Source organism: Primulina eburnea, chromosome 18 (assembly GCF_022965805.1).
Source record: "Primulina eburnea isolate SZY01 chromosome 18, ASM2296580v1, whole genome shotgun sequence".
NCBI lineage: Eukaryota > Viridiplantae > Streptophyta > Magnoliopsida > Lamiales > Gesneriaceae > Primulina > Primulina eburnea.
The window spans coordinates 17,235,294-17,261,856 of NC_133118.1; the positions used below are offsets into that span (position 1 = coordinate 17,235,294).

A 26,563-nucleotide genomic window follows, 5' to 3' on the forward strand; every position below is an offset into this window, starting at 1 on the left:
ACATTTATAAGTTTTGGTATATATTATATACTTATAAGATAATAATTTATAACATAATATAAATATGATTATTTAATATATTGGAACCACTTTATTAAGTGGATTTCAATATTGTTCGTTAATGTTAACTTTATTAAAATACCAAGAGTGGATCCTTTAATCTCAACTACTTAAATTTAAATTTGAACAATTAAAAATATTACCAATTAAAGATTCAAACAACTAAAAGAAAAAATAAACAAAAAGACATTGTAGTGGACTTGTAATTACCTTAGCTTCCTCGTGGATACGATATTCGGACTCATCGAATTATACTACTTGTGGACAACCTGCTCTTGGGAGTGCAACAATCAAAGTCGCAACAAGTTTTTGGCGCCGTTGCCGGGGAAGTATAATTTAATTTCAAGTCTATTTAATTTTATTTTTCTTTCTTTGAATTTTTATTGCTTTTGTGTGTTTTTCTTCTTTTCTTTTGCATTTGCATGAGCATTTGGTCACGTACACTTAGTGGTCGACTCATTCGAAATAACCCTTTATTTTTTCAAAACATGGCGGAAGAACCCATTCAAGAAAATGAAGATGAAATTCAATCTCAACATGATCATGATAGACGAAGAACACTTAGAGATCACATGAATCCTACACGTACTAGTGCACCTTCATGTCTAGTTTTTCCCCCCGATGCATCTCATTTCAATTTTAAGCCTGGTATTATCCAACTTTTACCCAACTTTCATGGCTTAGATTCTGAAAATCCATACATGCATTTACGAGAATTTGAAGAAGTGTGCAACACATATAATGATCTAAATTGTAGCATGAACACCATTCGACTTAAGCTTTTTCCTTTTTCTTTAAAAGATAAAGCTAAAACTTGGCTACAAAATCTTAGATCGGGATCCATTCGAACTTGGGATGATTTGCAACAACAATTTTTGAAAAAGTTTTTTCCATCTCATAGAACAAATTCTTTCAAAAGACAAATCATCACTTTCACTCAAAAACAAGGAGAAACTTTTTATCAGTGTTGGGATAGATACAAAGAATTGCTTAATCTTTGTCCACATCATGGTTTTGAAATTTGGAGAGTTGTTTCTCAATTTTATGAAGGCTTAACACCTAAAGATAGGCAAATGGTTGAATTTATGTGTAATGGAACATTTGAAGATAAAGATCCAAACGAGGCAATTGAGTATCTCGATTCATTAGCTGAAAATGCTCAAAATTGGGACACTATAGGTACAATCGAACCATCAAACAAGATTCAATCTCCTACATCTGGTGGAGGTATGTACACTCTCAAAGATGAACATGATCTTCAAGCTAGATTTACCTCTTTGGCAAGAAAAGTTGAGGCACTTGAATTGAAAAAGAATGGTCAATTAAAATCTGTTCAAGAAATTGTGTGTCACATCTGTGATACAAGTGATCATTTTACAAAAGATTGTCCCACTTTGCCCTCTTTTAAAGAATGTCTCCATGAACAAGCCAATGTTTTGAACAATTTCAAAAGGCCAAATTTTGAACCATTTTCTCAAAGTTACAATCCAGGTTGGCGAAATCATCCAAATTTTAGTTGGAGGAATGATAATGCTGCACAATTTTCACAACCACATTTCCAAAATCAACAAAATTTTCAAAATTATGCACCTTATGTTCCTCCACCTAAAAGAAATTTGGAAGATACATTGAATTCTTTCATTGCAAAGCAAGAGTCTATCAATACTCAAACTGCTCAAACCATGACAGATTTGAAAGATACTCTTGCTAAATTTGCATCTGCACTTAATGTTCATGAAAAAGGTAAATTTCCTTCACAACCTTTGCCTAATCCCAAGGATTATCATACACAAATTGGAACTTCTGGAACTCAACCGATGGATCAGGTAAAATCTGTTATTACCCTTCGAAGTGGTAAGGTTGTGGAAAAATCCATTCTTGAACCTTGTGAAGATGATGATAAATCAACTCCAAAGGGTAAGGAAGTGGAACCCATAACTTGCGAAGAGGAGGTTCAACAGACAGTGTCACCACCATTCCCTCATGCATTGAAAAATACAAAAAAATCAAATTTGAATTCTGATATATATGATATTTTTAAACAAGTAAAAGTTAATATTCCTTTATTAGATGCAATAAAACAGGTACCATCATATGCCAAATTTTTGAAAGACTTGTGCACTGTGAAAAAAAAATTGAATGTGAAAAAGAAAGCATTTTTAGCAGAACAAGTAAGTGCAATCATTCAAAATAATAATGCTTTGAAATACAAAGACCCTGGTTGTCCTACTATTTCTTGTATTATTGGAGAACGAAAGATTAAAAAAGCCTTGCTTGATCTTGGAGCTAGTGTGAATTTACTTCCATATTCAGTTTATCAAGAACTCAATCTAGGCGAGTTAAAACCTACTTCGGTAACACTTTTACTTGCCGATAGATCTGTTAAAGTGCCAAGAGGTATGGTAGAAGACGTGTTGGTCCAAGTTGATAACTTTGTATATCCTGTCGATTTCATAGTTTTAGATACACAACCTATTGAAGCTTGTAATGCAATTCCTGTAATTCTGGGTCGTCCATTTTTAGCAACTTCTAATGCTCTTATAAATTGCAGGAATGGAATAATGAAGTTGTCATTTGGTAACATGACCTTGGAGCTCAATGTTTTTAATCTTTGTAAGCAACCACATGACAAAGGACATGTAAGTGAAGATGAAAATCTTATCGAAACTCTTGTGGAAGAAAACATTCAAGAAGGGAGTACTCGTGATCAATTAGATATTTGTTTAATTGAAACTGTTAAAGAAAATATTGAAATTGATCTTGATGATTTTATCAGGTATCACTCGTTACCAGGATCAGAGAAAGAATTTGAGGCGAAATATGAGAACAAAGACGAACCACCCATATTGGAGTTAAAACCCTTGCCAGAAGAATTGAAGTATGCATTTCTTGGAGAAGATGAAACATATCCGGTGGTAATTTCTTCCAAACTAGAAAGTGATCAAGAAGGTAAATTAGTTGAAATGCTTAAAAGACATAAAAATGCAATTGGTTGGACACTAAAAGATCTTAAGGGCATTAATCCACTAATTTGCACACACAAAATTCACTTAGAAGAAAATGCAAAAACATCTCAACAACCACAAAGGAGATTAAATCCACACATGAAAGATGTTGTGAAAACTGAAGTTCTCAAACTACTTGATGTTGGGATTATCTACCCTATTTCTGATAGTAAGTGGGTAAGTCCAACACAAGTAGTTCCAAAAAAATCTGGCATCATAGTGATAAAAAATGAAAAAGGTGAATTGTTAACAAGTCGAGTCCCATCTAGTTGGCGGATGTGTATTGACTATAGAAAATTAAATGATGCCACTAGAAAAGATCATTTTCCATTACCATTTTTGGATCAAATTTTAGAAAGAGTAGCAGGTCATCCATACTACTGTTTTCTTGATGGATATTCAGGTTATTATCAAATTCCCATTGCACTCGAAGATCAAGATAAAACTACATTCACATGTCCTTTTGGAACATTTGCATTTAGAAGGATGCCATTTGGATTATGCAATGCCCCAGCAACATTTCAAAGATGTATGCTAAGCATTTTTTGCGACATGGTTGAAAATTGTTTGGAAATTTTCATGGATGATTTAACTGTCTTTGGAATACATTTGATAATTGTCTTGAAAATTTGGAAAAAGTTTTAAAAAGATGCGAGGAAAAAGGTCTTATTTTAAATTGGGAAAAATGTCATTACATGATTACTTCTGGAATTGTTTTGGGACATGTCGTGTCATCTCATGGAATTGAAGTTGATAAAGCAAAAGTTGATGTCATTGCCAATTTACCCCCTCCAAAAACCATTAAAGAAATTCGCTCATTTTTGGGACATGCTGGATTTTATAGGAGGTTTATAAAGGACTTTAGTTTAATCTCTAAACCCATTTGTAACCTCTTAACAAAAGACACTGCATTTGAGTGGACTCAAGATTGTCAAAATGCTTTTGATAAAATCATTCGACATTTAACATCAGCTCCTATCATGCAACCTCCTGACTGGTCTTTACCATTTGAAATCATGTGCGATGCGAGTGATTATGCAGTCGGTGCAGTACTGGGTCAAAGAAGAAACGGTAAGCCTTATGTGATATATTATGCAAGTAGAACTTTAAACAATGCTCAAATGAATTACTCCACAACTGAAAAAGAACTACTTGCTGTAATATTTGCATTAGATAAATTTCGTTCTTATTTGATTGGATCAACGACTATTGTGTTTACTGATCATTCTGCTATTAGATATTTGTTGACGAAACAGGATGCAAAGCCACGACTGATACGATGGATTTTGTTGCTCCAAGAATTTGACATTGTGATCAAAGATAAAAAAGGAACCGAGAATGTCGTAGCCGATCATTTATCGAGACTAGTAACAGGATCATCTTTTGAAATGACACCAATTAACGATAATTTTCCTGATGAACATCTATTTTCAGTTACTACTACACCTTGGTTTGCTAACATAGTAAATTTTCTTGTGACAGGAAAAATGCCACCGCAATGGAGTTCCCAAGATAAGAGAAAATTTTTGAATGAGGTAAAAAAATTTTATTGGGATGATCCTTATCTGTTCAAGTACTGTCCAGATCAAATTTTTCGACGTTGCATACCCGACAATGAGGTAGGTAGTGTCATTAAATTTTGTCATTCAGAAGCATGCGGAGGACATTTTTCTTCAAAGAAAACGGCTGCAAAAATTTTGCAGTGTGGATTTTATTGGCCCACTTTGTTTAAAGACACCCACGAAATCTGCAAGATCTGTGAAAATTGTCAAAAATTGGGTGCAATTTCAAAAAGAAACATGATGCCTTTGAATCCTATCATTGAAATTGAAATCTTTGACTGTTGGGGAATTGATTTTATGGGACCTTTTCCACCGTCGTTTGGATACTTGTATATTTTAGTTGCAGTTGATTATGTTTCCGAATGGATAGAGGCAATTCCATGTCGAACAAATGATCATAAAATCGTCATCAAATTTTTGAAAGAAAATATTTTTAGTAGATTCGGAATTCCTCGAGCTATGATAAGTGATGGGGGAACTCACTTTGTTAATAAACCATTTGCTTCATTAATGAAAAAATATGGTATTACTCACAAAGTAACAACTCCTTATCATCCTCAAACAAATGGACAAGTTGAATTAGCTAATAGGGAGATAAAGCAAATTTTGGAAAAAACTGTTAACTCAAATAGAAAAGATTGGTCTCTGCGACTTAATGATGCACTTTGGGCATATCGAACAGCTTTTAAAACATCATTGAATATGTCTCCCTATAGGTTGGTTTATGGAAAACATTGTCATTTGCCTGTGGAATTGGAACATAAAGCTTATTGGGCGATCAAAACTTTAAATTCAAGCATGGATGATGCCAACAAATTGCGTAAATTGCAACTTAATGAACTTGATGAACTCAGAAATGATGCGTATGAGAATTCAAGGATTTATAAAGCAAAAATCAAATCATTTCATGATAAAACAATTCTTAGAAAATCTTTTGAGATTGGTAAAAAATTTTGCTTTATAATTCTCGACTTCACATATTCCCAGGAAAATTACGATCAAGATGGACAGGCCCATATGTTGTAAAGCATGTGTATCCTTATGGAGCTGTGGATATTGAAAATCCTAAAAATGGTGATGTTTTTAAAGTGAATGGACAAAGGCTTAAACCATTTTTGGAAAATGAAATCTTTCAAGAAGAGTTTATTTCCCTTTCTGATCCTTAAATTTTTATGTTGCATTTAATTTTGTTTGTTTTTATTTCAGGTTTCTTTAATCTTTTTATTTTCCCGGTTAAATGGCGGATAACGGTACTCCGTGACTCTCATAGTCGGTTAAATCAGTTTCCCACAATTGCTGATACAAAAATAAAAAAAAAATCATTTCTTTTCTTTTCAAAATGGATGAAATTCTCTCAAAAATTTGTAAATATTTTCCCTCTGTTTCTGAAAATGTTCTAAGAAAAATTTATGCAGGAAGGTGTGAAAGATTGAGATTGCTAATGCAAAAAGGAATTCCAGAAGATATTCGTCTTGTAATTGAAGCTAAGGTCCGATTAGGAGGAGAAGTTCCACAATCATTGCTCATTCGGTATTTGCCTGGATTAGGAAAAAGCACTTATGCGAAAAAACGAAGGGCCAAAAGGTTAGGGGTTTGTCATAAGTGTGCAAGATGGACTTGTGACAAACGATGCAGATCTTTGGGATGTGTTTCCGATAACAGAGAAGATAAAATTGATTTCATTAAGAATGGGCTGAGTAAGGAGTCTTTAGATAACATCTTATTGACTCTTGAGACGCATTCTAGTGGACATGTGCATATTGAACTTCTCCGTTTATGGAAACAATTCCAAGATGAGCGTCATAGTCTTGGGAATCTGACTAAAAAAGACCCTGTTTGCCAATTTATAAGAAAATTGGATGGGAAGCATATCCTCGACTCATAGAAGGCGTTGAAGCCGTTTCTGGACGTAAAACCAGAGGAAAATTGTGAGCCACAATCACACTACTGTTTATATGCATGTGTGTCATTATTGTTTTTACTATTTATTCTGTTTACAGCTGTGACCCATAGTTTTGTCATGATAACATATTACCCCTATAAAATCTCTCATCTTTCTCTCTATTTTCGCAGAAAAAAAAGAGTAAAAACATGGCTGGATCCTCTGCACAAACATTGAAAAATATTTGTGTATTTTGTGGGTCGAGTCCTGGAAAAAATGAAGTGTTTGTAGAAGCAGCAAATAATCTTGGAAAGATATTAGCTGAGAGAAAAATTCACTTGGTATATGGGGGAGGTAATATTGGGTTAATGGGATCTGTTTCAACATCTGCTCATCTTGGAGGTAGTCAGGTTTTGGGTATTATTCCTACAGCTTTAGCTGAAGGAAATATTACAGGTGTTATGATTGGGGAGGAATTAAAAGTTTCTTCTATGTATGAAAGAATCACTCAAATGATTGAAAATTCTGATGCCTTTATCGCACTACCAGGTGGTTTTGGTACATTAGAAGAAATTTTTCACACTGTTTCTTGGGCACAACTTAATATCCATAATAAACCTGTGGGCTTGTTGAATATCAATAATTATTATGACAGTTTGTTGACATTTCTTGATAAAGCTGTGGAACAGAATTTCATTTCAGAAAATTCACGACGAATGCTAATCTGTGCTTCGACTGCTGACCAATTAATTGATGATTTGGAAGCTTTTGTTCATAAGCCAGATCCGGTGATAACAAAGATCAATTGGTCGCAATCAAGCAGTAAGAAAAGGAAGTTGGATCATTAATTCAAAAATCGTGGATTGGTTTGCATTTGTTTCAGTTTGTTATCTTCAATAAAATTCCAGGTGATATCTCTTTCATTATGCACTCTTTATTACTAGTTATTTTGACATTAGGGACAATGTCATATTCTGATTGGGGGGAGAACAAACTTATATAAAATAAAAATTTAAAAAAAAAATTTAAATATTATTTTAAAATAAAATCATGTTTATTGTTTGTACCTTAGTAATTTTTGCAAAAATGTCATACATTACATATTTGAAAGATTTAAATTAGAACATGCATTAATCTATTTAAGAATGTTTAAATTTTTATTTGAAAAAAGGTCATTTTTAATATTCTGATCAATATAAAAATATGATTTATGAAATCTTTTTGAGTGATTAACCATTGTGATAAAATCAGGTATTAAAGTATATGGCCCAAGATATACCTTATAAGAGTGCCTAAAATTTTAAACTCACACATATTTTGTGAGTGAGTGGAGAGGACTGAGAAAACAGCTTTCGAGCCTTTATTGATCATGAGAGAGACTATCTATTGTTTAGATCTTGAGTTCTTATTTTGAAAAAAAAAATGATATTTCCTGAAAAAAAAAAAAAAAGAAGAGAAAAATACAAAAAGAAAGATGTTGAAGATCTATGTAATTTTTAAGTTATATGCTGCGACCCATTTTTCTCTCATAAGAATTCAAATAAAAAAAAAGAAAAAAAAGAAAGAAAGAGAGAAATACATTGTACAAATTAAATAAATATGTGGTCAAAAAGCATAAACTTAGTCTGATTCCATGATGTAAAAAAAAAAAAAAAAAATCAGGAAAAAAATATATATAATAAGAACAACTGGATTTTAAAACAATGGATTTCCTATCTTTTGATTAGTTTGGCTCGTTTGTCTGTCTGCATTCTGTAAACCATTTTCCTGAGCATTCATCTGTATTCCAACTCCATGAGAGAAATCGTTGCCATAAATAGAAACATTTATTAACCTGTGAGGATATGGAGTTGAGACTCTTATTAGGAATTTCTGAAGGCCGTGTACACTTAACTACCTGAAATAAGCTTTGAATTGACCATCTCAAATTATTTCATAAATTATAATTATGATGATCTTGATATAATTTTGACAGTTTTCAAATTTAATTTAAACACTTAGATAGTTTTGATTACATTTCTATTTAAATTAATCAATATGTTTTGTATTGCTATTAACGCTTAAATTGCTAGGGACTAGCAATAAGCTGGTTGGGGAGTGTGATAAAGATAAAAAATTGTATATTAATTAAATGTTTTATAATATAAATATATAGTTTTTGTTTTATTAAATGTTTAAATATTATATGTTTTATAATAAATTGTATAAAATATAAGTTGTTGTGTAATTATAAGTTTTTACTATTTTTACAGGTTCGATAAAACAAGAATAACCTTGGCGTTGCAAATGGGATTAAGATGATTCTTGGACCTGTAGAAAGTTGATGTTAATATCTACAATATTGGTGGCAAGCATGAGATAAAAATCCTCTCACAATTGGGATCAAATTAAGCAACAATTAAAGTTACCGAAGGAGTGGCAGTTTTACCATGCTCTAGTATTTTGACCATATCTCTCAAACTACTTGGTCAAAAATTCTGAAAAAAATACCACAACTAGACAACTCAATTATCCACATGTTTCATTTTATGTGAAGAAGAAAATTCGGAGAAGATGCTTGTCAAAAGTGATGTGCAATATAATATTAATTTCTTGGAACACCAATGAAGACTTATTTGTAAAAAATAATATTTTATTTGTGGTTGTCTCCCCAAATTTGGCTATAAATAGGGGTGCATTGTAATGTATTGGGATATCCCTTATTCTATGAACAAATCTTTGAGTTCATAATATTTCTCTCTATATTTTTCTTTTATTTCTTCATTTAAATATAACTAGCATGTTAATTTCATATTCAAAGTTTTACACTTTGAATAATGAATAGCTAACTTCCTAAAGTTGAGATGATAAGGTGAAGCTCTTGGCATGATAATAAGGTTATTATAAGGTAAGAATCTATGTTTTATATTATTTAATCATTATTTATTGTTTATGTTATATTTATTTCTTTAAGCATTTTTATACCCTACTTATAAGTGGGAGTTTTGATTTATTGTTGCTATATGTTACACTAAATTCTTGGAACCATTTAAATGTTAGTTTGGTATTACCAACCATTTAAAGTGGATGCCTTGAGTTATTATATATAAATATATTATAATATTAAATTCTTGGAACCATTTAAATGTTAGTTTGGTTTTACCAACCATTTAACTTGGATTCCTTGATTTATTATTTATGAATATATTATAGTATTAATTTATTGGTACCATTTAAATGTTTGTTTGGTTTTACCAACCATTTAAAGTGGGAACCTTGATTTAGTGTTTACAAAAATATATAGCACAATAAATACTTGACCACATTTATAAGTTTTGGTATATATTATATACTTATAAGATAATAATTTATAACATAATATAAATATGATTATTTAATATATTGGAACCACTTTATTAAGTGGATTTCAATATTGTTCGTTAATGTTAACTTTATTAAAATACCAAGAGTGGATCCTTTAATCTCAACTACTTAAATTTAAATTTGAACAATTAAAAATATTACCAATTAAAGATTCAAACAACTAAAAGAAAAAATAAACAAAAAGACATTGTAGTGGACTTGTAATTACCTTAGCTTCCTCGTGGATACGATATTCGGACTCATCGAATTATACTACTTGTGGACAACCTGCTCTTGGGAGTGCAACAATCAAAGTCGCAACAGAATCCACCTGTGGGAATTGTTCCCAGAGGGTGTAAATGGATTTACAAGAGGAAACTTGGGGCGGATGGGAAGGTATTGACCTTTAAGGTGCAATTGGTGGCAAAAGGATGTATTCAAAGACAAGGAGTTGACTTTGAGGAAACCTTTTCCCCAGTCGCAATGTTCAAGTCTATAAGGATATTGTTAGCCATAGCTGCATGGTATGACTATGAGATATGGCAGATGGATGTTAAGACAGCCTTTCTTAATGGATATATTAAGGAAGTTATTTACATGTCTCAACCTGAAGGGTTTACATCTGTCGGAAGTGAGAATATGGTATGCAAACTTCAGAGATCTATTTATGGTCTAAAGAAGGCATCTAGGAGTTAGAACCTCAGATTCGATAGTACGATCAAAGAGTTTGTTTTTGCTAAGAATCCTGAGGAACCCTATGTGTATAAGAAGGTCAGTGGGAGTGTTGTGACATTCCTGGTGTTTTATGTTGATGACATTCTAATCATTGGGAATGATGTAGGAATGTTGCAATCAACTAAGATATGGTTAGCGAGTAAGTTCTCGATGCAGGACTTGGGTGAAGCATCTTTTGTATTGGGATACAGATCTATAGAGATAGATCGAAAAGATTGCTTGGTCTCACCCAGTCCACATACATTGATACCATCGTGAAGAGGTTCTCGATGGATAAGTCCAAGAGAGGACATCTACCAATGTGTCATGGCGTGTCCTATCCAAGTCTGTCTTTCAAGACTGATGCAGAGATAGCGGCGATGACAAAGCATTCCTTACGCATCTGCGATTGGTAGCATCATGTATGGGATGATATCTACACGTCTTGACGTGGCTTTCGCACTAAGTGTAGTGAGTAGATATCAATCGAACCCTGGTCTTCCACACTGGAAAGCTGTGAAAGACATCCTCAAAGAGTTGAGAAGGACCAATAAATTGTTCTTGGTCTATGGGGTGGAGAACTAAAATTGGAAGGCTACACAGACTCTAGCTTCCAAAGAAATATCGATGACTCGAAGTCAACCTCTAGGTTTGTATTCATGCTCAATGGTGCTGCTGTCTCTTGGAAGAGTTCCAAGCAAGACAATACTGTGGATTCCAGCACAGAGGCCGAATACATTGCTGCATCAGATGTAGCAAGGGAGGCTGCTTGGATAAGGAATTTTTTCCAAGAGTTGGACGTCATTCCTAATTGAGTTGCTCCTATCCCAGTGTTGTGTGACAACACGGGAGCTTTAGCTCAAGCAAAGGAGCCAATGTCTCATCATAAGTCCAAACATGTATTGAGAAAGTACCACATCCTCGGAGAGATTGTGGAAAGTAGAGAAGTGTCGATTGACACAGTCGGCTACGCAGACAATGTTTTTGATCCACTAGCTAAGCCTTTACCTGGACCATTATTCGACAAGCATCGCGAATCAATGGGTTTAAAGCATATGGGTAGTTGGCTCTAGTGCAAGTGGGAGATTGTTAGAGTAAGTGCCCGTCGAGCCAAGTGTTGGCCGAGTTTTCACAATAAAACTCTATGAATAAGCAATCTTTATTTTAGTAATATTTGATATTATTATTTTGGCACATCTTTATCTGTATACCCATGCTAGTTGCATAGATAAAGCCCTTGAATATACAAATGGTAGAAAGAATATGAGATGCTCATATGATGAGTATCATGAAACTCATATTTGTAATACTGTATATTCTAAACGGTTCCTAGTCGATTCAGCCGCCACTAAGAAGGATATAGGCCGCTCGAGTTCGAGACTAGTATCTGCGATGTGAGTACCATGTTTCATTGGTAGGGGACATTGTGATGTCCGAACATGCAGATAGGTGATCCTTGTTGAGTGCACTGAACAACCCTCCATAAAAGGACTTTCCAAGTGGTTCTCACTTATCGAGTGGAAACATCCTAGTTTATGGTTGTACACCATTAGTCCTTATGACCCGGGACAACATTGAGACTCTATGTGCTAGAATTACACTTTGACTTGTTTACCGACTCTCATGGGGTCATCAGGTGGCAAGGTTGGGTGTTCTGTCGAAACACATAGGAGTCGATGCATTGTAGTCGGGGATTCACCGCTTACCTTCGGGTATGGATATCATATGTGTTATCATGTGTATGTAGGTTGAAATCTCTGGCCAGAGTATGGTTGTAATTATGAAAGGGGTTTCATAGATTACACCATCGATGCAACTACAACATGATACATAGTATCGATTCATTGACAACTCTCGATAAACCAATGGTTGTCAAATCGGTGGGGATATATGAGTTGAAGGGACCGTACTGTACGCTAACCATAATTGAATGGTTCTTGCAGGCACTATCATTTGATACCTAGGGAATCATGTAAGCGATGCTGCTAGGCGTTTAACATGATTGGTTGGGTACTATCAGACTTGAGTTCTGACATTCTTTTTATCAAGTGTTGATAAGTAAGAATGGAGCAATTGGGGTATGCTCATATAAGGACATGTTTAGTCCGAATCACATGGAGATGTGAACCCACGGCTAGTTGTATCAATGAACCATTGAGGGCCACACAAGTACTAGCTTTCTAGATCCCGTTGAGAAGTAAAAATAGTTCAATGTGTTGAACTGGCTTTGGCATAAACGACTCAACCATCTCAACTTCAAATCCATTGCTACTATCAGCAGACTTAAACTTGTATCTGGTTTGCGTAACATTGATTTTGCCAAAGATAGAATTTGCAATGCTTGTCAATTAGGAAAACAAGTTTGCTCTACATTCAAAAGTAGAGAAAGAACCTCATCAGCAAGATGTCTGGAACTTCTTCATATGGATTTATTTGGACCGATACTTTAATGCCCGAGAATTTGGTTATTATAATCTGAAATAATTTATTGATAATTGTTGTGATTATAGACGGAAATGATAACACCAGGGAAGACGAGAAAAGACACTAGATATATGCGAGGACAGTACCCCTCGCGCTTATGTGGGGCACTGATGCGCGCATATGCACGAAATGGGCAGAGGACCTCGTGCATATGCGGGAGATGGACAGAGGACCTCGCGCATATATGTGCGAGGTGTGGGCGCGCATATGCGCGAGCTGTGCAGGAGATGCTTGCCAAGTCCAGAGAACCTCGCGCATATGCGCGAAAGAAGTGTGCGCATATGCGCGAGCTTCCGAGAAGAAAAATGTTGAGACTAGTAGGTCTCGCGCATATGCGCAAGACGTGCAGTACATACAAGAAGCCACACGTCCCTTATCATGCAATGTGTGTGTGTGTGTATAAGTGTTGCAATTAATTCAGAAAATTCAGACAGCAAAGGGAAACGAGAAGAGCTTCAGAGTTTTAAGAAGATTAACACTTCCGAAATGGTGTAATTAAATATTAAATAGCTAGTTAGTATTTGCAAGTGAAATCTGTTGGATCCCGGTTTTCTACACGCCCAAACGCAGCGGAAGTTTTAAAATTTTGTTTATTTTGACAATCAAAATATATTTTGCTTTGGGCGCTCGTATTATTTTAACAAAACATTCATAGGATGTTAGAATCGTTATACCTTTGGTGAACGATTCACACGGCTCCAACTATTCCGGGGTTAGCGGAGATGGCTTGTAACGAACCGTACTTTTCATACTTAAAATTTGCGGAAAAATTAAAAATTTTCTTAAATAAAAACATCCATACAGTCGTCACTCATCATTCATCAAAATAATATTTGAAATCAACATCACCAACTAACATTTGCTAAAAGAAAAGCTGTCTCAAAATGTCTCACATCCAAATCATAAAATCAGAGTATAATTGTTTTCATGCTTAAAATCTTAAAATAACGTGGCGGTCCTCGGGTCTAGCCTCCCGCTCAGTCCAAGCCTGCCCCTTGGTCGCCACCTCCTGTCTCCTCAACAACATAGCCACCTGCATCGATCAAGTCTAGTGAGTCTTAAGACTCAACACGTATAAACTGGGATAACGAGTACTACATAATAAAATCGCATGCATCTTAAAAATAGAACATACATAACTTGAAACTTGAAATTTGCATAATAAACTTGGACTTGCATACATACATAGACGTGCCATAACGTGAAACTTTCATAATCATAACTGCATACTTGAACATACTAAAACGTACATGACTTCATTTTACGTAGAGGATGTTTCAAAGCAAGTGACCCATAGCATAATAAACGTCTGATCAGACACACCACAGTACTGGGCTGACAGGGACGTATCCACTGCCGCATACATGATATCCCCGTTCATAATTTAATGGGCTGGTTGGTCCCCATTCATAATTTAACGCTTTCCAACCACGATCTAACCCGTTCATAATTTAACGGGGCGGAGAGGTCCTCGGCCACGTTCACCGACTTCCAAACCCATTCATAATTTGGTCACAAGACATTTAGCATACCTCAAAAACCTAAAATATTTTCTTTGCACGTCATACATACTTACTTGGCGTTGAGGGACTCGTTGGACTTCGACTGGGGCCGTTGCTGCACACACTAACATGAACTTGCATACTTAACTTGCATAACTTAACGTAGAAATCATACTTACTCTCGAGTTCAATCATTACTTAGGACATTCTAAAATTCCCATGACGCGACCCTAAATCCTTGCACTAAACCATGACGTCTAACCTCAAAGCCTACTAAATTATTTTTCCCCAAAAACGAAGGACACGGACCCCGTACCTACATCTGTGTAGGGGTCCGTGTAGACTCTGTAAGTAGACACCGAAAGGAAGCAAAGGCACGGACCCCGTGTCAGGGTCCGGGTGGACATCCGTGTAGGCACTGGAAGAATACACTAAGTGAAACCCAAAGGCACGGACCCCAAGCCCTCATCCGTGTAGGGGTCCGTGTAGATACTGGCAAAAGACTCCGAGAAGAAAACAAAGGCACGGACCCCGTGTCAGGGTCCGTGTACGGGTCCGTGTACCCACTGTGATCGCGAACTTACGAAAATTCTATACATGATTTGCTGAACATCCTAGCCTCGATTACACGGACTATGAAACGACACCATGAGTCGTTCCTAGAACACTAAGGCATTATACCAAACCCAAGTAACATTATCATTACCCCAAGAGTAACAAACCATCAACAACAATGACACAACTCAAAATTCGTCACAATGTTACTTCCTACGACTCTTGATTCAATTTAGTGCCTATCGACCCGAATGAACCATTAGTGACCGTCCAAATAACATAAACAAGGTACCTATACGTAGCAACGATCACCCGTCGATCCCCAACGAAGTCTGCAACAATTAAACTTCAAGGATACATCAATATCATAACTTTTCTGAAAACGCAGTTTGAGCAGTCCCACGAAAAACATCATAACTCACTCAATTTTCATCCAAAAATCTCGAATTTTATATGAAATCGAAGGCATCGAAAAGTTCTACAATTTTTTCGTTGAAAGTTTTCTCAAAATCCTGACAGAAAAATCGCAGTTTTCAACAGAACAGTGAGTTACGAGATTTCAGATCTAAAAAGTATTTCAAACGCATTCAAACCATTTTCCGCTCAAACGACGAACGTCACACATGGATTTTCACGCATAAAAATACACAACTCATACTATGAAAAGATCGATGCATAAAGAACAGAATATACGTGCCTTTTGATATTAAACGTTACCGAACCGGCAATATCGAAGCGGAGATGAGAGCGAGGTTGATCCGGAACGATCGTGCAACGATTTCTTTGAAGAAACTCGACAAAAATCCTGCTGGAAATAATCAGAGAAAGGGGCGGCTGCTCTTGGGGAAGGAGAACCCTAATTTTCTCTCTTTTTAAAAATATGAAAATCTGAATGTGTGTGTTTAGTGTGTGTAAAAACATGTAGGTGTGTGTGAGTGTGTGTAAAGTGTGTGTTTTTAATTTAGGAGAAATTTGTGCTAAATTAACTAAATTAAATACTAATTAAAAGTTAACACCTAATAATTTGCTCAAAACTCTTCCATAAAATGATCACACACCAATTTTTAAAATTTTAAACTCTTAAATCACTAAATACATAATAATACTTTAAAATATTAAAACTTAAGAACTTATTAAAAATGCCCCATCCTCAACTTAGAGTAAAATACCATGTTTTAAATTGTCACAATCGTCACCGGTCTCTTCCTCGATCCCGCCTCGAATAATCGCCTGAAACATGAAACTTGAAAAAGACATTTCAACGTGCATCACAATAAACATGAATTATTTAAAATAATGCATTTCATAATTTATGCATGGCATAAAACTCATTTAAAATTAATTAAATGATTTAATAGTTAAATAAATGCATGGGTCATACGTGTACTGAATTTGGGCACTACATGGCTATTGGTGAATTCCCTACGAACTTTCTTCAGATCTGCTTGCTTTGATCCTCCTATCAAGTCCACAACTAGATCTCTTGTTCCTCTTTCAAATTGCACTAGAAAATTTGGAAGAAGTTTCTACGTTGAGATCAAATATTTGAGAGATGAATCAAAGCTCTTTTTCTTGAAAAGTGGCCAAAAATAATTGGAGGATATTGAGATGCCATTCACGTGAATCACAATTGGAATGGTGGAGGCTAGTTTTTTTTTTCTTTCAAAAATTATGAGTGTTAATTAATTAACCCTAAACCTAATACACATATATAAGCTTAGGGCCCATTAATTAAATCAAACACTTAATGGGCTTCATAAATTAATTACTCTAGTCCAACTAGTTTAATTAATTAATTAGTCTTTTAAAGTCCAATTAAGAACCTTAATAATTTGTATGTTGGTCTTGTACTCCTACAAGCCCATAATACATACACCCATTACATTTAATTTAAATTCATTATAAATTCAACATTTGAATTTAATATTTAAATTATAAATTCAACTCTTTGAATTTATTACCTCCAAAATATAATATTTAATAAATCCAACTTTTGAGTTTAAATCAAATTTTATAAATTCAACTCATTAAATTTATTCTCTCCAAATTTCATAAATTCAACTTCTTGAATTTACTATATTATAAATTCAACTCCTTGAATTTATTTTCTCAAAATTTAAATATCATAAATTCAACTCCTTGAATTTACTATATCATAATATAAATTCAACTTCTTGAATTTATTCTCTCAACAGAAACAAACGATCCAGTGCTTGTGTGACCCTTAATGGTTCAATGATACAGCTAGCCGTGGGTTCACAACTCTTTGTGATTCAGAATAATATTTCTTCTTATTCGGGCTTACCCTAGTTAGCCTCATTCTTTTCATCAATACCTTGATTAAGAATGTTAGAAGTCATTTTTTATTGCACCCATCGGATCATGTTAAGAGCGTCTAGTAGCATCGTCCCATGATGCCCTAGGTATCACTGATAGTGCCTGCAAGAACCGGTCAATTATGATTAACGTACAGTACGGTCCCTTCATCTCATATATCCCGATCGAATCTGCAACCATTGGTTCATCGAGGGTTGCATATTAATTCGATAACTATTCGATAACTATAATAGTGGCATCGCGTGTACTATTTGAGAACTCCTTCTCTAATGTACATCTCATACTCTGGCCAGAGATTCCATTCACTATTATTTCATCAGATCACACAGAATATCCACACCCGTAGGTGAGCAGTGAATCCCCAACTACAATTCACTGGATCTTATATGTGTCACAACTGTACCCAACCTCGCCACCTGATGACTCTCCTGGAGCCGGTAAACAAGTCAAAGAACAGCCCTAGCATATAGAGCCTTAGTGTTGTCCCGGGTCGTAAAGACTAATGGTGTACAATCATAATACTGGGAATGTATTTCTCACCGGAGTTATCCAGCTGTTGTCGTGTTTGTATGTGTGCATGGCAACAGGTGGGACAGGATCAAGGTCAAGAAGAGGATGATAGATTGCAGTTAGCATTGAGATCTGGATCAGAAGTAAATTAGGATTCAGCACTTGATACATAGTAGTTGAACCCTACTTGGATTGTAATATAATTGTATAGGACTTGTACTTTATATTGATGTTTATATTAGACGGATTCCATTACGTTCCGCACTTGAATATTAAAAATATAAATAAAAAAAAAAATTAGACCCTGTTTATCTTAATTGATTGAATTATTTCCAAGAATGATTAAGGAATGAATTAGCGTCCGGGTCCCCACACCTATGTAATCCCATTTTTTTGCTTCTAAACATATCCTTAAATATCTTAAAAGTACTACTAATGTGGGTCTTTGGTATCCCAAAGATTCAAGTCTCAATCTTGTAGGGTACTCAGACGCAGATTATGCCGGTTGCAAAGTCGATAGAAAAATTACGAGCGGTTCATGTCAATTCTTGGGCGAAAGACTAATATCATGGCTTAGTAAGAAACATACGTCAATTGCTACATCAGCCGCTGAAGCGGAATACCTTGCGGCTGGAAGTTGTTGTGCTCAGATGCTATGGATACAAAAACAATTAAAAGACTATGGCATCCAAGCTGCTGAATAACCCATTTTTTGCGACAATACCAGCGCAATAGCCATCACATACAACCCCGTTATGCACTCTCGGGCAAAACATATTGACATCAGACACCATTTTATCCGAGAACACGTCATGAAGAAAGAAATACGGCATGAATATGTTCATACGGATCAATAAACAGCCGATATTTTCACAAAACCATTACTAGAGGCTAAGTTTTCACATTTCCGTAATATGCTTGGATTAATTGATTTATCTTAGTATAATTATTTCTTTCGTATATCCAGCATATTGTGCAGGAAATATAAAGAGACAGGCAGCAATACAATATAGAAATATTTTATTAAAACAGGCCGGCAACGTACATCCCTAATTTCATTTTCAACCGCCCTCGACCAGCTGTCCAACCAAGCGGTCAGCCTACCGGTGGAGGTACGTAAAAAGTCATATGAGGAAGCAATCTTCCTCAGAGTCCTCTGCTCTTTTAAGAGCATGAGGAGGTAGACGTCATCATAAGAGAAGACGTATGCATTATCAGCGACATAAAGAAGTCGCTGATATTTCATCAGAAGTGCCACCTCCTTAGAGGTAACACCTAGTCCTCCCTCAAGGGAGGACTGAAGCTCCTGGACCTCTGTCCATACTCCCAGCGTCTTCTCAAATACGCTATCTTCAAGAGCAGCCTTGCGGGAAGCTATCACCGATTCCATAAATGCCTTCACAAGATCTGGCTCACTTGAACTGCCCGCCTTCGCCATCTTGATATCTGTTGTTTTTATCTTTGATATTTGTTAAACTAACCCATCTACCTGTATTTATAGATGAAAAAAACATATGAAGGGTGTCTCTCTCTCTCTCTCTCTCTCTCATAATGACAAACACTAGGATTTGAAGAGGCTTTCTGTCTAAGTCTCCGCCAGTTCATCGTCCAGGATTAGTTTTTTTAATTCACATGTTTCGGGGGAAAAATGGTTAAGTCATTAATTAAATAGACTTCTCCACCGATTCCTCCTAACTATATTACTCATACGATTCATTTTACTTGGGCACGATACTTCCAAGTCATTTCGTAAAAATCACTCAAACTTTTCGACTGTCTCTGACTGACGTGAAAATTTTGATTTTAAATCTTCAAAATTAATGAGTTTACCGCCGCCCAAATTTTGTCAAAACTTACAAAATTCTCTCCACTAACAGTCCTCCACGTGGACTGACTGGTGATTATCTAAACCGCACATACATACTCTACATTTGCAACCTCGTTTAGTTTACCTTGCTATTACACTCGATCGCATTTTCATTTAACTTGCAGGTGCTGAATTCAAACCCTCTCGGTAAATCAAGGAAATGGATGCCTCAATTGCTCAGAACACATCCGCTGTTAACTTTTTGTCATTATTTTCCATGCCCAACAGATCGATGCAAGCCATGTTTCGCACGATAGAACACTCTGGGCTTCGCTCTTTTCTAGGATTCCGCTATAGCTACTCTGACACACTATTGAAGGAATTATTTCATTCCGCGTATATCAAAAACGGAGAAATTGTTTGTGCCGTTCAAAACAAAAACCTCATGTTCACACAAAATATGTTTGCTGAATTGTTCAGCCTACTTACGGAAGGAATTACTGATTTCTCCTCACTACCGGTCATAAATATTGACTTCTGGCGTAGTGCCTTCTCAGACACAGACTCTCCAATCTCTCATCCAACATGTCAAAAATGCGACTTAATGATTGATTTCACACTGTTGGCAGATATCGCTGCAAAAGGACTACTTGCCAAAGCTGGTGCTTATGATAAAATCACTTTGGAGAAATTTCTTGTTATGGCCACTATCTCATCCAAATTGCGAGTATACTGGTCTGACGTTCTCTTCAGGATATTGGTGGCCATGATAAACAAAGAAAATCAATCGCAAGGTTTTGCGGTTCAAATCTGCCATATGCTGATTGATGCCGAGGTTCAATCGGTTGATATGATAGAAGTCGGCAAAATTAACCTCTTCAACTGGGTATCAGTTGAAAAATTTATCAAAAAGAATCGACTGACAGATGAGGAGATAATCTCCATCAAGACCGAAACCGGGGAAGAATTTGTGAGACAGAAGAAAACATCAAAAACAGCTTCGACAGACAAAGAAACCAAGAGGAAGCTGGTTCTAAAAACAAGTTTTGATGATGAGTCCAAGGATGACGTTCCAGTCGCCCAAGTTTTTAAGAAGAAAAGAACTGCATGTTCAAACCAGCAAAGATCAGACTAGTGAAACATCTTTCTGCACCGCTCTCACTAAGTTGAAAGGGATTCAAATTAGAGAACCAGAGATTGAGTCCTATTACTCCGGAGTTCGTATTATTCTCTCCTCAGATAAAGGCAAACAGGTAATGATTGAAAATCCACCACAAAACAATGCAGTTCATACGACCATAGTACTCACAAGCGAGCGTGTAAATGAGGCTGTCCAAAAGAAGATAATGATGTTTGATAAATGGGTTCAATATAGGACTGCTGTAACTTTTGATTCGTTACTTCAAACCGGCAAAATAAGAGCAGCGGATAATCTTGAACAGTCCATTTTGGAATGGACAAAAACAGCTGATATTCAAACCGCTCTTCGCCGACGATACTTTCTGGAACTTCAGATGAAAGAAAGCACTCTCCGAATCATCATACAATTGAAAAGGAAAAACTTTGATCCTTTTTGTTCTACGGCCAAGGATGATTCAGCTGTCATCTCTCAACTTGCGATGGACGCTTTGTCACTTGCTATGAAGGTCGCTCTAATGAGACCAGATCTCAATCTTCCAGCAGTTACAGAACATGGAAAGTTCGAATCTCTGATGTAAATAAATGAACATCTGAGCTCTGAACAGTTTCAAGCCATCCCCAATACTCAACCGGCTGATGAAGAAAACACTATGTCTTCTTCTGGAAAAATCACGCCCGAAGAATTTCCAAGTGCTGAAACACAATGTCATAAGATTACTACCGACATTCTATCTGAGTCTCCAACAATCTCTGCAATTGATGCATCTGCACAACTGCCTCCACTTCATCATTCAACTTCTCAAACTGTTTCTGTTGATGAGGTAGAGAAGTTTCTATCCGACACTACAAGAAAAACAAAAATCAAAAACACTCATAAAAACCGTTGTGGTAACCTAAAAAAAACCCGCTTAAAGACAACGGTTTTTTAAAAACCGTTGTCTTTGATGTGTCTACGACAACGGTTTTTAAAAACCGTTGTCTACGAGCGTTTTTTTTGGGCTACGGCAACGGTTTTTAAAAACCGTTGTCTATGAGCATTTGTTTTATGGGCTACAACAATGGTTTTTAAAGTTGTTGTCTAAGAGCTTTTTTTTTGCTACAACAACGGTTTTAACAATCGTTGTCTATAAGCGTTTTTTTAGGCTACAACAACGGTTTTTAAAAACCGTTGTCTTCCAGATGATTTTTTGGGCTACAACAACGTTTTTTCAAAAACCATTGTCTTTCGGATGGTTTTTTAACTACGACAAAAAAAAACGTTGTCGTTTTTAGTGTTTTATTTGGTTAACGACAAGGGTTTTTGAAAATACGTTGTCGCAGTTTGTAATTTTTTTAAAAATATCGGTTAATATTTAGCGATGGTTTTTCTAAAACCAAAAAAACCGTAGCTGATTTTAAATCAGCGACGGGTTTAAGAAAGAACGTCGTTATATTTTGCGATGGTTTATGTACAACAAAAAACCGTCGTTATTTTGTGCTCAGTTTAAATTAGCGACGGTGCATAAAACCGTCGCATTATTAAATTCGTGACGTTTTAAAAAATCGTCGCTTCATTTTTAGAATAGCGACGAAATAACCGTAGCTAAGTTAATATGTGCGACAGTTATATAAATAATCGTGCCTAAACGAGACGGTTTAAGTAGCCGTCACTAATAGCGACGGATTCAACACAGTCATCGCTACTAGCAACGATTTATTCGTAAACTGTCACTAATAGCGACGGTTTATAAAAAAAACTGTCGGACAGTGTCTATAAATATCCGCATCCTTGGTCTTTTCCTCCCCACACCAAAGTCTTCTCTCTTCCACGGTTTTCATTTCACTTACCAAATTCTTCTCTTTGTCACGATTTTCATTTCACTTATCAAATTCTTCTCTTTTTCACGATTTTCAACTCAATTTAATTGTAAGTGTTAAAGATTATAAATATTATTAATTTAGTAAGATTGTAAGGTTTTTTTTGTTAGGTTTGTTAATTTTTTTTATTTTACCAAAAAAAATAGCGGCGGAAATTATATGACAAACAGTTGCTGTCGCCCGTCGCTAATTAGCGACGGAATAAAAAACGTCGCAAATTAGTGACGTAAATCATATGAGAACCGTCGCCATTAGCAACGGTTTTTCTAGAAAAGTCGCCGCAAAAGTTAGTTTTACAACTATTTTTCAATGCTACGACTACAGTTTTTCACCGTCGTATTTAGACGTCTAGGACAACGGTTAAAAATCGTTGTCTTTGAGCGCACCCTTTAGCCACAGGGTCTTTAACAACGGTTTTACAAGACCTATGACAACGGTTTTTCACCGTTGTCTTTGAGCGCACTCTTTAACCACAGGGGCTTTAACAACGATTTTATTTGACCTACGACAACGGTTTTTCACCGTTGTCTTTAACCTTTTTTGTTGTAGTGCGATTTTGATAAAGCTATCACATTTCAAGAACAAACAGTCTCTCCAACAGGTTCTCCCACCAAGGATGATCCAATAGCCCATTCAGAACAGCTGTTGACCTCTCCCAAGGAAGTGCATACAACCCAGCTGACCAATCCTTTGATGTTTGCAAACTCTCCTCCACCAACTTCTCCGCCAGCAAAATCATAGGAACCAGATGTCACTGGATCTAAACCGTCTACTTCTACTGAAAATATTTACAAAATTATTCAGAGCATTACGGATGAACTCCTTGAGCCTGAACCCTCAAAATATACTGGTAAGCTATCCTCCTATCAACTGGTCTCTTTCAAGCATAGATTATTATCTGAAGACCAGAAGAACTAGATGTTCAAGAAGACAGTCGCCAACAGCAGATTCTGACCAGGCTGATCACCATGGATCAATCCATTTTGGCTCTCAATCGCAAACAATTTGATCTCAAGGAGGACTTTCGATTAGTCAAGACTACTTTCCGCAATGATCTTTCCACCATGGAAACAAGTTTTTCTCTCATGCAAGCAAAACATAATTCTGCTCGTCTTAACCTGTGCCTTGGCCTATCGAAAGAAAATGACAAGTCTTCAAACAAATTTCGAAAAACGCATCGATGCCCAAGTTGCTGAGATTGAAAAATCATGGAATTTCTTGTTCATGGTGAAGTCAAAAAGGGGGAAAGAGAGCGACCAAAGGCAATTAAAGAAGCAAAAATATCTGTTATGAAGGAATTGCATGAATTGAAAGAAAAGCAAGACAAGACGAAAAGCATAGGAACAAAGTAAAAGGTCCAAAGAAACTCTTGTTGCCCATTTTCTTACAACAGCTGGTCACTTTGTTGCTAGGTTTTTTCATCACCAAAAAAGGGGAAATTGTTAAGAAAATATCATTCCAAATAATTTTGGTGTATGAAAAAAAACAAGTCAGCTCAAAATCAGCTGATGTTCATATATGAGATATGCATTAGTTCAACCGCTCGGCTCATCCACTGGTATATCTTCCTAACCAACTAAAGCTCAAAGAAGTCTCAACCGCTTACTTTATACCATTAGCAGATTCAGCTTGGACTTTAATGATTCTCAGAACCGGATCATTAAAGAGAACCATTTAATGCTTAAAGACATTCTCTGACCGGCTTAATACAGTTCAAAGTATTACACCGCCTTGGAGTCAACGTATACATTCATTAGCTCCAAGAATGATCTGCATTTATATCTTTATCCTAGAAAAGGAAGACCAAGTATAGACTTCATGTTCTAATCAAAGAAGACATTTACCATAAAAATAACTCCTCAGTTAAAGCGCTTCAGAACTTTGCTGAGCAAAAGGAACATTAAATTCTTTTACGAAAGATCATTTAATGCTCATAAAGTCAACAACACATATGTTCAGTGGACCAGGTTAACATTGATGCATTCTTTCCGGACCGTTGAGAAGATCACATATATATTTACGGAGTAGTTTGCTATCTCAAACACCCTCTCGATCCACTAGCTAAAATATCTCGTTGCTAGCATACAAAAAGATCTCAGAGCAATATCACAAGCTTACATAGTTCATCACTCTTCCAGCACGCTTAAAACATCATTACATTCGATCTTCTCATGATCAATTTCGTGCTGCTCAAAACAAACTAATTGTTCACATCAGTAACATTTGGGTTAATTGATTTAGTCTCAGTTTCTGGTGAACTAAATGTTCTTAAAATCCGATCTCTCGGTTCGAGAAATCAAGATAAGAGGAGCCATCTGATTTAGTTCGTTATCAATAGAAATGTAAAATGATCACTAAGAGTTCCAAAATAGGCAGTGTGATAAATCATTATTGGAGTGGGTTGTTGAAAAAAGTTTGTAGAGCCAAAGTCTTTTAGTGGAAACCTTCCTAAGAAGGAAGAAGGGGTGACGTAGGAGTATTCATTCTCCGAACAATCTATAAAACCCATTGTGTCACTTTAATTATCGCAAGCATTCTCTTTGTTTCTAATGTTAAATAAGCATGTTAACGTGTTCAAGTTTCTATTGGAAATTGTGAACCGTATTCCGCACTAAATAGTTGTTCACATTTCCAACCGTTTGAGAAGAATTGTCTCAACTGCCTAAAAACGGTTGAAACCAACATTTTAAACGAGAAAATTTGAAAGAGTTCATTCAACCTCCCTCTAAACTCTTTCTCGATCCTAACATATCGAAATGCATGTTAAATGATATTTTATTATTTAAAATGACGATTTTTATGAAAATATGATATTTTATGATTTATTGTAATGCTGTGCAATTTATACTGCTTAAAAAGCTATTTTTGGAAAGTTATGATATTTTATGCTTTTAAAAGAAAATTAATAATGTTTTGAGGGATGTGAATTGACTGTGACAAATAATATATGATTTTTTGGGGATGTCGTGAGGGAAAAAGGCCCCAAAGGGAGCCCATTTTCGAGATAAGGCCCTAGAGGGAGCTCATTTATAGAAAAAAGCCCAGAGGGGGTCCGTCAATGGGAGAAGTCCCCCGATGGAGCCCTAACGATCGTATTTCTATGGTGGAGCCTAGTGCCTACCCCCATGGGCCATGTGGATCTGAAAACTGATCAGTCGACCAAAGGATAAATGCTAGTCACTTTCGAGGATCAAACTTCACCCAAAATGATAAAGGACCAAAAACTTCACGATTAAAATTATATATGATATATGATTTATATTTAAAATATTTTTGAATGATTTTTTTATGCTTAAAAGATTTTGAAATGATTTTAAATTGTTTATTTATATTCAAAAGATTATTTTAAATAAAAATATGATTTTTAATTGCATGTGATTGTATATTTAAAATTTGCTATTCATGTTCAGAACTTGCGGAGTCATTAGACTCACAAGGTTTGTATGATGCATGATTTTATGATTTTATGGCAGGCGCTGGCGATTGAGTGGATCGAGTGCAGCAGTACACTCCCGAGGGACCTTTATGTTTCCGCACTAGCTTGTTAGATATAAGATTTAAAGATTATTATTAATGATTTTATTAGAGATATTTTTATGCTTTAATTTTATATTAGTTGATCTTTTAAAGGTCGACGTAGGATTTTTGGTTAATTGATGATTTAGGGAATTTTATTTGTGGCACTCGAGGTTTAAATTGGTAAATTATTATGATTGTTGGATATGTTAAGTCATTTAGTATTTTCGAATTTATGATTTATTATTTTTAAAAAAAGTCGAGGTCGTTTCAGTTGATATCTGAGCCAA

General features: G+C 35.6%; 1 protein-coding gene across 1 annotated transcript; it reads left to right on the forward strand.

Annotated features, from left to right (window-relative positions):
• The first annotated feature begins 1,023 nt into the window (after window positions 1–1,023).
• On the forward strand, window positions 1,024–6,631 carry LOC140819931 (uncharacterized). The gene is given in 4 exon segments (XM_073180208.1): window positions 1,024–3,331; window positions 3,805–5,570; window positions 5,573–5,713; window positions 6,016–6,631. Coding segments are annotated over 4 exon segments (4,602 nt in total). The 5' UTR covers window positions 1,024–1,133; the 3' UTR covers window positions 6,513–6,631.
• The last annotated feature ends 19,932 nt before the right edge of the window (window positions 6,632–26,563 follow it).